This window comes from Capricornis sumatraensis, chromosome X, assembly GCF_032405125.1.
Source record: "Capricornis sumatraensis isolate serow.1 chromosome X, serow.2, whole genome shotgun sequence".
NCBI lineage: Eukaryota > Metazoa > Chordata > Mammalia > Artiodactyla > Bovidae > Capricornis > Capricornis sumatraensis.
Window position 1 is genome coordinate 17,439,102 of NC_091092.1, and position 15,430 is coordinate 17,454,531.

At 37.1% G+C, this 15,430-nt stretch overlaps 1 protein-coding gene across 2 annotated transcripts in view; it reads right to left on the bottom strand.

The window, feature by feature from the left end:
- AMMECR1 (AMMECR nuclear protein 1) overlaps nt 1-15,430 on the bottom strand; it is a 112,060-nt gene that overhangs the window by 10,124 nt on the left and 86,506 nt on the right. For both annotated transcript variants that reach the window (XM_068962881.1, XM_068962880.1), the window contains one exon: nt 8,210-8,324. In XM_068962881.1, the coding sequence (XP_068818982.1) occupies nt 8,210-8,324 (115 nt within the window). The remainder of the gene's footprint in view (nt 1-8,209; nt 8,325-15,430) is intronic.

The following is a 15,430-nucleotide window of genomic DNA, read 5'->3' on the forward strand; positions in this document are numbered from 1 at the left end:
TTAAAAACTCTACTGCACCCTCCACCTCAGCTGATGGTTCCCCCCACCCTGTTGTTATTTTGTAAAAACACCTGCAAAGGTCTCCTTGATCAAAATACATATGTATTGTTCTTTTCTAAAATCTCTGCAAATTAGACATCCTTACTTAGAAATTCGGAGAAGGTGATGGCACCCCACTCCAGTACTCTTGCCTGGAAAATCCCATGGACGGAGGAGCCTGGTAGGTTGCAGTCCATGGGGTCGCCAAGAGTCGGACATGACTGAGCGACTTCACTTTCACTTTTCACTTTCATACATTGGAGAAGGAAATGGCAACCCACTCCAGTGTTCTTGCCTGGAGAATCCCAGGGACGGGGGAGCATGGTGGGCTGCTGACTATGAGGTTGCGCAGAGTCGGACACGACTGAAGCGACTTAGCAGCAGCAGCTTAGAAATTAGTTCAGTCTCCATGGACCAATTCTTGGCTTTTACAGAGCTTACCAAAAGACCAATTACTGCCAATTTTGATTCATGTAGGAGACTGAGACATCTTGTCTATCAGGAACATAAAGCTGCCAATTTCACAAAGGCCACTGAACAACAATCTGATAACATTTATTTTAACTAATGGCAAACACATAGCAAATGCATAGCTCTAAAATACCTGGGGCTTCCCTGGTGGCTCAGAGGGTAAAGCATCTGCCTGCAATGCAGGAGACCTGGGTTTGATCTCTGGGTCAGGAAGATCCCCTGAAGAAGGAAATGGCAACCCACTCCAGAACTCTTGCCTGGAAAATACCTGGACTAGCTAATAATCATCTCCATGAACTTTTAAATAATTAGCTAAATTTTAAATAAAGCATAGTTAATGAAGAGGTGCTTTGAAAAGCTAAACATGTTTATACATCATTTGCAATGAAAGAAACTGTTTTTATTCTAAGGTTTTGCAGGGAACAAGTGACAGCTCAGAGTGCAATTAAGGGGGAAAAAGCCCATTCTCTGTAATGATTAATTATAATGAGCATTCCTTAAAAATTGAACATCCTGAAGCTTTCCAAGGAAAGCTCAGGCAACACAGGTGACCTTTAAATAAAAAGCCTGCTTTTCGTCAAAAGTTGGAAAAATGCATTCCTACCATTTTTTAAAAGGGGATGAGGAAGGGAGTGAATTTACAGACAAGGAAACTAAAGTTATAAATTTTTTAAAAAAATCTAGAGATCTGCTTTAGTTTGCTTTTCAAAGGCTGAGGGGAAAAACACCTCTTGAAAATGTACCTCAATATAAAAATGTTGTTTCCCTGGTAAGAAACTGAGAACAATCTTATACACATTAGAACTGTACATACACTGAGTACCTGACTCAGTATGGTTTTACTCAGTTTCTACAAAAGAGATTTGTTCCTAAAAAGTTACATATGGCTTGAACTTATGTAAATAAATTAATCTTAAAGTCATGAGGAAGACAGTAAAGAAACCCTATAGGGTGTCCTTCTGCAAATGAAAATATCTATTTGTAAAGTGAATAATCAGTCCCTAATATATTTGCTTAATTTAGATTTATACCAATAATGTTGATTTAGAGTATGATGCAATAATAAAGTAGAAGCATTTATGGTTTAGAATTGAGTATTCTTCTTCCTAAAGAGAATTCTTTTGTGAAAAAGAAATTTAGAATGCAAAATTTTAGAAAATGGACAATCTTTAACTTTGGTGCCTACTTTAAGTTGGCAATGGCCATTTTCAAAGTTAGGGACCTTTTATGACTTCTCAATGGCTAGCATTCATTCATTCCCTGGATGTAAAACAAAATGAGCCATTTTTAAAACCGGTTTCACAGCGTCACACTCTGTCAGCATCCAGAGAGACCTTAGGAATTATCTAGTCCAACTCTTCCAACTTCCTGGTGAGGAAATGGAGGTCCAAAAAGGGTAGCAAGCTGGGTAGTGGCAGTTAGGAAGAGAGCCCAAGTCCCCTCACTTCCACAATTCAGCACTCTCTTTTTATCAGATGCTAGGGATACACACACAGAGGCAACCTGTACAGGAAAGAGTAGTTGAATGGGAACTACTACAAGAAAAGGGCTGGAACAGTTTGTGGATTTGAGGGAAGAAGCAGGAAAAAATTCCCCGCACCAAACTATGCCCTGGGAGGGAAGCTGGAAGCAAATGGAGGAGGCCTGACAATAGACTACAGCAGCCCATCTCACTAACAGTATCAATAGCTAATAGAAAATTTTATGCATTAAATCACCTTCTAGAGGTTACTTTACTTTGTTCGGCTTGCTTCCTCACTAGGCTTCTGATACGTTGAATTGTTGACTCACAGCAAATTCTTTCTAGATGGCCAGGAAGTGTGAAGCATTCCTTTCCCAATGTTCTACAGCACTTGAAAAAACATTCAAAGCAGAGCCATCAGAATGGAGACTAAATTATCCTAATGATAGTGACATCTTACACAACCACCTCAAGGTGCCTGAGAAAATACTGTGAAAAACATTTTCTTAGATAGATGAAGCCTATGTATTTTTTTTTTTAAGGTAGAAATCTTAGGTTAGAAGAGAAACAAAACACAGTGTCTATCATAGTTGGGAAAAATAAGCAAGGGTCTGGGGTTGACAGAACATATACCACTAGAAGTTATTTCACTTGGTGACTTCGTGAGTCACGCTAGTCATCTGCGTATGAATGGAAACACTGTTTTCAGTGGAACATTAATAGGAGCCAAAAAAATGTAAAACCTTTAAGTGGGGAGACAGGGTGAAAAAAAGAACATGAACTTCTAAAAAATATATATGCGAGATAATGATGGTAGCTGATTTATTCACCTCATCTGTTTACTCTCATGAAGGCTGCTACAAAAGTTCCCTATTATTAACTGCAACTGAACACGTCAGAAATGGAGTTGAGATCATTTAAGAGGTGTGCTTTGGAGCTTGCTTTTTAAAGTGAAGTACAGTTCTCTGGGTACTAAGAGTTCAACAAACTTGGGCACTTTGGGGACAGAGTAAGACTAGGAGGGACCTGAGGTCCACCTTTATAGTGTGGGGACAGATTTTTGGTACCACGTAAGAATCATGCGGGCCAGCCCCACCCAGGACGGGTTGATTCCATGTAAGCAGTCTGCCTTAGGACCACAAGTGACAACTGTATACACAGGTGAGATGTCAGTGATTCAGGAAGCTGCATATAGCAAAAAGTGCCTTATGGTTTGTGACAGTATCAGTAATCTATTGAAATATGATATATGGGTCTACTTCAGAATACAGAGAACATGTCTTCCTCATGCCTTCAAAATGATCTTGTCTCTAAAGCAGAGATAAAAGATGCCTGACTACAATTTATAAAATATTTTGATATCTGTCAGCAAATTGCTACATCAGTTCCCCACAGGATCACTGGTAGCATACTTGCTACACAAGTTCTTCTACAAACAAAAGGCTTATTCATTTATATAGTCCTGAAAATGAGCAGCTAGTAGATGACTCACCTAGAATCACCCCTTGAGTCAAACTCTAGGGAGTATGATGCCACTGGTTTTATCTTCTTCCAGATCTTTAAAAGGAAACATGGCTCCCAAACAGTGTAGCTACACAAGTTCTAGGCTCCCTATCATTTCAGAGGACTCCAACATGCTGCATGAGCTCTTTTTTTTTCCCTTTCTAAAGTGCCATGTCTGTCAGCCATCCTGCCACTCAGAACTCTGAGTGTTGTCAATTGAAGAATACAGAACAATGATGATAAGTTTTTGTGTTCAAACACAAGGCAGATCACTTCAGATATCTCCCTAGAGATATAATTTTCCTCATTTAACAACCATGTTACCCTTGCAGGTAGGTTTTTCAACTTACCAGTTAATTATTACCCACCCACCCACCCCCACCCCCGCCCCCGCCCCTGCCCAGATCAATCACGCCTCACTCTTCTCATACTTATCAGGGCAGTAAGTAGATCATGATGTGGGCAGTGATCAGCAATTCTCAGAAGGGAGGGAACACTATTCCAATTTGTCTTTCAAGCCTTTGGTGGCTGGTTTTGTTGTTTTTAATGACTATGCAGATTCCTTGAAAGGCTACCTGTAGACACTTTCATTTTAAGTGTATAATTACTATTTTGAGGAAATATAACAGATAGAAGCATTACTGATCATTTTGTCAGTTCAACAGGCAAATGTGAATTCAAATGTGTGACTTGAAAATTAGTTACATCAACTTGTGTAACCACTTATCATGCATTCTTCACATTATCAGATAGAAGCATTCTAGCCTCTAAAAGTCTGATGTAAGTCCTATTTTCCTACTAAATGTCTCATAAAATTAGAGACATGTTACCAAAAGAGAGATCCCAAATAGGCTGAGTTAAAAACCTTGGCTGAAGAAGAGAGTGACTGCCAGCCCTGTGGCAGTTTACTTGTTCCTGATCATTTGAAAATTAGGTGTCTATTACCGCTGGTCACGTCCCTCATCCTCATGACCATAGGTATGTCTTTCTTGTTGTTGAAGTTACCTAACTCTATCCCTGGGGACTTCTAGACTTTGCCCTCTTCCTACTTTGATCTGGGCATTTTTGTCCTTTTAATTAAGAATTCTACTGCAGTAACATGCTTCACCAGCGGGGGTCAACTCTCAAACTGTACTTCCACCAGAAAAGCCCTATGTTTGAGACTTCTGCTTATATAAAACATACTCATTACAGATCGATCCCTGACTTAAAAATTCTCCACTGAATTTCTGTAATCATCTCCTGTTTCCCCCTCTGGTATAAACATACGTAGTACTTTGTATTACAGGTTAAAATTAGATACTTATGGTGAATAGGATATTTCATTCCTAGAAGAAAAGCTAATACTTATTTGACTGTGTGAAATTCCTCAAAGTGAAATGTATACCTTCCTAATATAGACTGACTCCTCATAAAGGAACTCCACAAAAAATAATTAACATATATACAAAGATAAACCATAAACAAACTCCCTATAATCTTTTTAATAGTGACTGTAAATTTAATATAATCTCAGTTACATAAACAAATATGTAGATTTATTGATACAAAGATACAAAAAGAATTAAGAGAAAGAATTCCAAAATATTAACAGTTATCTCAGAATGGTATAATTCCAAATGGCTTGCAGCTCTTTCTTTACATTTTTTGAATTTTAAAAGTTTCATTCTTTTTAGAATTACTATATTATTGTGGACAGTAGTTTAAAATATATACATATATATGCATGTGCACATGTACCTTTTTATATGATAAAATACACATAAAATTTACCATTTTATCCACTTGAAAGTGTACAAAATAGGTGGCATTAAGTACATTTATAATGTTATACAACAATCTATCCAGTTTCAGAAGTTTTTCATCACCTCCAGTGAAAACCTTGTACCCATTAGGTAGTCATTCCCCATTCATACCCTCCCCCCAAACCCCTGGCAACCACTATCTGCTGTCTATCTTCATGGATTTGCCCATTCTGGATATTTCTTATAAACAGAATCATACAGGATGTGGCCTTTGTGCCTGGCTCTTTTCACTTAGCATAATGTTTCCAAGGCTCATTCCTGTTGCAGCATGTATCAGTCCTTCATTTGTTTTATGGCTGAATAATATTCAATTCTATGGCTATAATGCATTTTATCCAGTCATCTGTTGAGAGATGTTTGTTTTCCACCTTTTGGCTATTGTGAATAGTGCTGCTATGAACATTCATGTACAAGTTTTTGTTTCAACATCTGTTTTCATTTCTTTGGAGTATATACCTAGCAGAGGAAGGTTATTGACATATGCTTTTTAAAAAATTTCTTTAATTCTACTTTGGCATTCTGTGTTTAAAGTAGCAATGCTTTTTTCAGAATTGTTAAGGATAATCCTTATAATACTGATTATGGTACATTTTTTTAAAAGCCAAATCACATTCTTTTTAGAAATGTAATTTTCATCCTTATTCTTTGGGAACAAATTTCTCTGATGCTGAATACTTTAAACTATGATGAAGTAACTGACAAATGACAGTCTTTTCCTCTTAGCATAGCTATTCTAACAGTACTTAAGTCACTTTCAAATGCTTATATATTAAAGTACAAAAATATATGTATATGTTTTGTTGCTTCTTTAACAGAAAAGCATCACTAAATAGACATCAATATTTAAACTTTAAGGGCTGTATTAAATATATAATGCCAAGTAGAAGCATATAGAATCTTCTAGAAATTCAAACTGGCAGATGGTAATCAGAGAGGATGAATACACCCTAAGAGAGTACACAGTACCAATTCTTAAGTGCTTTACCTCTCACCCTCCCAACAGAAAGATAATATATCTCATGAACATACAAGCCCAATAATATCTAGGTTCATTTTAGTTGTAGACACTACTTGATGTGGACTAAAGAAGATGATGGTGTGCTTACCCATACCTATTTAGCAACTGTTGGCTTTTCCCATTTTTCCTTCCCCTAGAACATATGCACACACATTTATGCAATAACCATTCATGTACATGTCACACGTGCACACTTCTGCACCCTTTCTGAACTATACTTCCAACTCAGTGGCTGCAAGTAAAGTTAGGAATGTTTTTGTAGCCCAATCACCCCCTAGATCTCAGGTTTTTTCTGCTATTATCACTCCCATCCCTACCAATACACACATAGCGCCCTGTGATTCAGAAAGCAGAAATATAAGTCTAGCTAGAGAAGAGGAAGCAGTACTCTTAAAACAATAAGAACAAACCAAACTGTAATATTTGTTAATAAGTAAAGAATATGATTTGGGATCACTTAAAAATAAGGTACTGAGGTATTTCTATAATACCGGTAGATATCTCTTTAAGAAAAATTCAAATAAGAACAATAAAACTTATAGAAAAGGATCAACTGGAATATTTTAATTCTATAAAAGGTTTTCACATTCCAACTTTGCCAGGATCAACACTATCAACAAATTTTACTTTTTCCTTTACAAAAAAATCTTAAGATGGTTTCATATTCTAATAATGCTCAAAGAAAACCCTACCACAAACCCCAGAAAGGAACTGTTTCATCCTACTCTGAAGAATTTTTAAAATAGCTCTCGCATAACAACATTATTTATATCATGGAGATTTTTTTCGATGAAGATTAAGAACTTTATAAATGTCTTTTTTTCTGTATGTGGAAAACTGAAACACAGTGGAGTAAATTGTCCAGGGTATCACAAGGAGTGAGGGGGAAGCCAAAAATAAAATTAACTGTCAAGAAAGCAGCCTGTCCACAGAGAAAAATATCTCAGTTACCATGGGGGATAGTCATTCTAACAAGGCAGTAGAATTAAACACGTTATATCATGATGATACAGTCAAATCATTTATGAGTATCTGTGTGCACATGAATGCTCTGTGTATCACTGAATTCCCACTGCTTCATTCTTATGCCACTTAATTTCTTTGTACTTGTGTATAATTCTTTTCTCTGCTATTAGACTATAAGATGTTTATGGCAGGGACCAAATCTCAGCACTTACATGCATGAGGCACATGCCTGGAATACAGTAAGCAGTCAGGTAACACGGGTATGTTCACGTGTAAAATTTCATAGATATACACTCAACTACCACCACCCAACCACCAAAACAAATCATGGTGAGAATCTGAAGTTTCTTAACAACTCAACCCCACATACTAAAGAAGAACAAAAAGATGATCAATATAGGCTACTATGATAATTGTAATGCACAGAGATACCCTAGATATACTCTTACTTGTTAGTGTGGGCAAGGACATAGATTAAGGTAGCCAAGAATGAATTAGCATGATTTACCTGTAGTTAACCAACACCCCATTATTATTGAGCTGATTTCCCCAACTGGTATATTATCCTAACCCTTTTGCTGCTTGTTACTGTGATACATCCTCTGACTACCTAACTGGTGGCAGTCATACCAGAGAGGAGAAATAAATTCTAATCAATCCTGCTTACTACTTGTTAACAGCTTTTATGAGGTGCTGTAGTGAAGTTAATAGGATAAAAATGAAGAGCAAATTTAGTTTGGGGTATTTAAACAACATAAGGTACTTTGCTTTAAAAAAAAAAAAAAAAAGAAAAACTCCTTCACTCACATTTCATTGATCAGCTGTGAGGTTTATTTATCCATGTTATCTCCATCTCCATTACAAAAGAGTTATCTTGGGCCTAATTTTTAAACAATTACTCAGGAGTTACCTTCCTTTTTCTTTAAAAATTCTCTATTGTCTTACCTCCCAGTCCAAATAATCACAGACGTCTTCAAAGTTAGTGAGCAGAGACACTGAGCAGAACAGCCGTGGCAGCTCATCTCTTGTCATTGGGGGAAAACGGCTATCTTTAAGGGCACTGTTGAAAACAAAGTGAATATTAAAACAGTCACAAGATATGAGTTCCTAGTTTCAAATGCAGACAATCACTTGAAAAAGGTAAGAATTTCTTAAAAAATCAGTAAGGTGAGAAAGGTGCCAAAATCTCCAAATGCATTCAAGCACTCCAAAGGTTTTAGAAGTTATTTTTGTTCATTCAGCAGATTATGTTTACTAGCCAATCCTGTGACTGATTCAATTGTAAAGAGTGAATGATCAATTACATTTCCTATATAGTCATTTCCTTGTATACTTCCTTGTTACTTGTAGAATTTGACAATATTTTATTTGATTTTTGAGGAGAATAAAAACCAAAGCAGTGGAAACTTAGGGGAAGAATTCTGTATCTAGCACTGGTGGGAGGGGGGGGGAATATATATATATATATATATTTCATGTTGTTAAAAAGAAAGGTTCACACTACATTGGACAGTTACCATAGAACAACATATAAAAAGTTGAAGAAAAGGTAAAAATGTTATTTTCTTCAAGCAAAAGAAATCAAAGAAAATGAAAATTATCATGCAAATTATGGACTAAAAGTACAAAGATTTCAGGCCCCATCTAAAGAAGAATTCAAGATTCTACTCAAAAACTGTGAAACTTCAGAAAATAGGGCTAATCTTAGGAAATAAAATTATGATTAGGAGACCATTAATCACATCAATGGATTTCTGAGTACATCAACTCTGATTCAATCCTGTAATCAAGGGTAGTGCACCACAGTGCCAAATTCTAGAAAAACCTCACTGTAAAGGACAAAAATGTTGGAAGATCATAATTCTTCCTGCAACAGTAGAATAGACAGAAAAGACAAAGACACACACACACAGGCTGTGTGTTCCTGTACTTTTAAAAGAAACCACTTCCTCGTCAAGAAAACAAACACACCTCTGATTGCCTCCTATATTAATGGCATTTGCGCTGTCGATCTTCAAATGTCCTGTATAGCAGAGCCAGGCTTAGAAAATGTTTTCACAGATTAATCCTTAGAGGTTACAAACTTAGAGCCTACAAACTGCTTGGGTCATAACAAAGTTCCATGACCTTTGGAAATAATTTAACTCATTTTTCAGTAACTTCCTCATTGCTGGATTTTCTTTTTTCCATTCCTTCCTTTGCATTCAGAAACTCACTCACTGTATTGTACAAATATACCCCTATGTTTGTTAAGTATTTTTGATACATTGTGGTGCTCGTTCTATCCTGCCATACAGAGGAAAATGCGTATAGAAAGAGATGTTACACAGAGAGCATACATGGTTTCCCCATTCAAGGAGCCAAGATTAACCAAGAAAATCAGGAAATCTGTGATAACTCATACTCTGAGAATAGCATTTCACTATTTCATAATTTAACAACATAAATTTCCTATCATTGGCTTCTTTTATTTTCCAACTGGCAAATAAACTTTTAAGAAATATTTTCAAGTTCTTATCCAAAGCCAACATAAAGACATATATGATGTGTGTATAACACCCCCCCCACAACCCCACCCAGGAGAGGAGTTGTAAAAACAGAAGACTCCCATGCATAAAAATCCAAACTTTCACACTTTCAGTTTTCTTTTTGAAAAGAAAAAGAAAAAGAGAGGGTAAAAAGCCTTATACATTAGAATAACATAAAATATTATTTTTAGGGTTCTAGAGTTTATTGTGGTGAAATATACAAAACATAAAAATTACCATTTTAACCACTTTTAAGTGTTTATTTCTCTGGGCTTAAATACATTCACTTGTACAACCACCACCACCATCCATCTATCCATCTCCAGAACTTTTTTTCATTTTGCCCAGTTGAAACAAGGTACCCAATAAACACTAACTCCCCATTCTTCCCTCCTCCCAGCCCCTGGGAGAAATGTAATTTAAATACACTTTTATAATTTCAAATAATTATAGTAATATAGTTGCTAATGTTTTTCCTATGAAACAGCTTTATTGACATACAATTCACATACCATAAAATTCACCCTTTCAATGTACACAATTCAATGATTTTTCGTATATTCAGAATTGTACAATCATTACCCCATCCAATTTTAAAATATTTCATCACACCACAAAGAAACGCTTTACCCGTTAGGAGTCCGTCCCCCCAGCTCTTGGCAAGCACTAATCTATTTTCTGTCTCTATGGATTTGCCTGTTCTGGACATTTTATATAAGTGGAATCACACACTATGTGACCATTTGTGTCTGGCTTCTTTCACTTGGGATAATGTTTTTGAGGTTTTATCCATTTTGCAGCATGTATTGGTATGTGTTAGTCGCTCAGTCGTGTCTTACTCTTTGCAATCCCATTGACTGTAGCCCGTCAGGCTCCTCTGTCCATGGAATTCTCCAGGCAAGAATACTAGAGTGGATTGCCATGCCCTCCTCCAGAGGATCTTTGCAACCCAGGGATCAAACCCTTGTCTCTTATGTCTCCTGAATTGGCAGGCGGGTTCTTTACCACTAGCATCACCTTAATACGTTTTGTAAAAGCACATCATCCTTTTAACTGCACAATAATATTCAATCCTATAGATATATCACATTTTTGTTTTCCATTTATCTGTTGAAGGACATTTGGGTTATTTCTGCTTTTGGGCCACTGTGAATAATACTGCTATGAATATTCATGTATGAGTTTTTTGTGGAAAGTAATGTTTTCATTTTTCTTGGGTAGATACCTAGGAGTCGAATTGCTGTGTCACATGGTAATTCTGTGTAACTTTTTGAGGAACCAACAAATAGTTTCCCATAGTGGCTGTACGTTCCCACCAGCAATGTATAGGGTTCCAATATCCCTACATCCTCACCACATTTCTTACTGTCTGCCTTTTTCATTATAGTACTAGGTCTCCTTTAATGAAGAGATTTTTGTATCTAGCTCTAGCTTTCATATATACTTAAAAAATACACATGTTGAAGTTACCATACAGTTAATTTCTCAACACTCTGAGGCAGGTTATTATTTTATTTCCTAGCAAACCAGGAAAGGTATATTTTAGCTCAGTACAATTCAAACTATTTCAAATCAACAAAATTTTCAAGTGCAACTGAGGACCAGGCTAGGAAGCTTTCCTTGTGATATGGAGTCTATTGCTCACTCATCAGGGACTTAAAAAAAAAAATGTTTAGATCAAAGAGTGAGTGGGAGAATGCTAGCATGGCTAATAAGATAAAATAACAATCATGCCTTGCTATATGACACTCAAAACACTGAACTAATAAAGGTATGTTAATCATGATGTAAACAGTCTGATTTTACAGAAACACTCATTCAAACAAGACTTTTAATTCTTGCATTTTTCTTCGGTAACTTTTCATTAAATTCATGCGCACAGACAAATTCCAAAAGGCAGGAAGCCCTCAGTATCTCTAAATGCAAATTCCTAGGGAAAAGAACTAGCAATGAAAGCCTAGCGAGGATTTAAGGGATTATTAAAAAGATGAAAAAATGGGGCTGGAGACTACCTCAGAGCTGCTAGACTGGGGTAGATGGCTGATAAACAAGAGGTTCAGCTTCTCTTGGCTCTGCTCCCTTTTGTATATAGAATATGCGATGTGGAAGCTGAGCCTTTAGAGACAATATGCTATGGGGAGTCAGGCAGTGACTTACTCGAGGTTGACCCAGCTAGTCAGTAACACAAGTAGGGGGACAACCCAGATTCTCTGATGCAAGTTCACAATTCTTTCTAATATCCACTCCTTAGTTGCTACTTTTGACAGGATTATGAGGGTTTTTTTTCATTTGAAAACAAAATGCTTGCCTTACTAGGCAATTCTGATCTCATACCTGCAGTGCCTCTGCCTAAAAAAGATAAATAATAATGTAACAGCATTCACTAGTAGCCAAAGGGTAAACAGAGCTAGATGTCCTGTCTACTGGAAATCTGCAGGGGCAAAAAGGATTTTTAAATATTAATACTGTCCATGGAAAGCATTTTATACCAAAGTAGTATGTGCCAATTTAAAGAACTGACAAAGAAAGAGATCTTGTAGTAAATTTGTATGAAGTTCTCTTTGTTACAATAAGAAGCCATTTTCTAATGTTTAAATATTGCTAGGAAAAAAACACTTATGTACAAAAATCTGTTGGCTGCTCCATCACCCATATGATGGATGGCTAAGGTTTAAACAACAGTTTGATTCAATACCAAATTCAAATATATTCAATTCAAAGTGGCATCTTCCCAAGACTACATTCCACCTAATTGAGAAGCAGCATTAACATCTGTCAAAGTTAATATCTAATGTTAAATAGCACTTTAATGAAAATGAACATTAAAAAAAAAGTATTAGGAGCTTAGCTATCAAAGAATCACATGGTTTGTGACAGTACCTGGAAACTATGAGGGGAAAAACGACAGCTGAAAAGAGACAAAGCCTTAGATATGGAAAGGCTCATCACAAACAACAGAGCATGCAACAGAAATTATTTGTGAGTCTAGATAGCTAGTCATTCACTCACTCATTCATTTTTTCTTTTGCTTTCTAAAACACTGATGACCATAATCAGTTAACTAGTGGAAAGATACCAAACTGAGAAAGGCTTCATATTACAAGCAATCATTTTCCAGGACAAGGAAGTAATAACCAAAATTTAAAATCCTTGTTTGGACAGGTGAAGAAAAGCAAATCAAGCAAACATTAATCTAAAAAATTTTTTTTTAAAAACAGCTTTTTACACAAGGGGTTTCAATTATCTGGATATTCTGCTATTCCTCGTCAGAGCTTCTAGAACAGAATGGACATGTGACATGTCTAAACTCCAGGAGCTGAGAATATTAGAATCCTAAGCCCAAATCTGAAAAGTTATCTATATCCTCTCTTCCACATTAAGTATCAAATTTAGCTTCCCGTGGTCCAAAAATAAGTAAATAAATAATAGGCACAAAGCAGAATGCAAAAAAGTAAGTGACTATTCATCAAACCTAAGTGTAGAGAGGAACAACAAAGGACATGGTCATGCTTAAGGAGTGAGGAAGGGAACCTCATTTTGGTGAGAGTTGAGACCCATAAGAAAGGAAATTTTCAATTGTAAGCCACATGTAAACTGTTACTTAATTGGGACATGTTTTTCCCTTTTAGAGTAATGAGTACAACCTACTTGCTGCTTAATAAGCATTAACACTACAATTTATTAATTGTAATATGTATTTCTAAGCATGACAGGATGGGTACTTAGCAGGGAGTGGAGGAAAGAACTTAGGCATGGAACAAAAGAAAGAAAATGTGAAGGAGGAAAAGAAAACGAAAATATATATAAAGAAAAATGGAGAGGAAGAGAAAACTAGAAGCAGAAAAAGGAAGTGGGAAGCAAAGAAAGTTAAAAAAACCAGCACCGTGTCCGTTGCCGACGCCTCAAAAAGCGTTCAGGTCTCAACTCTGAAGACAGAGTTCCTGCCCCTCCTGAGTGTGTCGTTCGTCTCAGAGAACAGCGTCGCGGCTGCTGGCCACGATTGCTGCCCCATGCTCTTTAACTACGACGACAGCGGCTGCTTGACCTTCGTCTCCAAGCTGGACATCCCCAAACAGAGCATCCAGCGCAACATGTCGGCCATGGAGCGCTTCCGCAACATGGACAAGCGGGCCACGACCGAGGACCGCAACACGGCCCTGGAGACGCTGCACCAGAACAGCATTACTCAAGTGTCTATTTACGAGGTGGACAAGCAAGATTGTCGCAAGTTCTGCACTACCGGCATCGACGGGGCCATGACCATTTGGGATTTCAAGACCTTAGAGTCTTCCATCCAGGGTCTTCGGATAATGTGAAGCTGAGCGAGCCTCCAGACCCAGCATGAGGACGGACCGGCTGCGCCAGGGCAGCGCTGCCATGTCACAGGGAGGGGAGCCCGCCGCCAGGAAACACTGAAGACGCACATGGCGCAAACCTCGTTGTGTGTTTTGTTTGAATAGAATTGGTGAAAGTGTTGGTTTTTTTTTAAAGCAGCAGTGATTTGGGTTTTGTTTGGGGGGTTGTTTTGTTTTGTTTTGCAATTTCATTCCATTCTTGACCAAAGCTTCTCTTTAAGTAGTTTATTATGGAACGTTGTCAACACTAACTTAAAGGAAGGGGTGGGGAGGTATGTAAATTGTCTGCTAAAAAAAAAATTAAATAAAAACACTGAATATGTAAAAAAAAATAAAAAAATAAAAAACCACACACACAGAGGGGTAGAGAGAGAATACAAAGATGGAAGAATGGAAGGGTAGGAGGGAGAGGGAGATCTAGAGTGGTGGGTGCTCGAGGTTTTCATGTAAGTTATATGGCTCCTATCCTATAGGATTCACAGAGGCTTTAGTCTGTTATCACCTACTATCCTCTGAATGGCTTAAAGCTCTTGAATTGCTCTAATCTGGAATTCTTAAAAGCCTCTACTCTCTGAGATGGCCACAGCTGCCCACCAGGAAGGAAAAATACTCCCTGGGCTGCATGCTGTGATTATCAGAGCAATATTGTCAAGAATCTGCCTCCTAGCCACAAGTTCCTCACCTGTAAATTAGGAGACAAGGTTGTGAATTTGATTTAGTGGAGCAGAACTACAACTGGAAAATATCAATAAAAGATATTTCTTCATGTGAAGAAACAGATGGCTAAATGTTTGGTGTATGTAGCGTCCACATGATGCTTTCCCTGCAGAGTTTCTGGGTTTACTTGATCCTATTTTTAGAAACGAAGGGCTAGAAACTGGTTTTTAATTATTTTTCTGATGGAAATCTTTTAAAATATATTCTACCAGAGTATAACGGACATAATTTTCTCTGTATGACTGAGGTTCATCGTTAAGACTCAGTATGACTTGGGCCATTCATTACTATACAGTATTGGAACAGTACTCTCAATTTAGTCTTGGCAATAAAAAAAAAAAATCTGTAGGTATGGAAAACAGATTACAGTTTGACCACCAACAGATTCCATCTTGGGGAATTTGAAAACATGAGATTATCTCTACTTTGAAGAGAATGTAACACAAAAATAACCTGACATAGACTTTCAAAGTTTCAAGGGATCTGACCCCTGTGTTCTCTAAGTTTGTATACTATAAAACTGAACTACCTCTCAAATTGAATCAAATGTCAGTTTTACTGCCTTT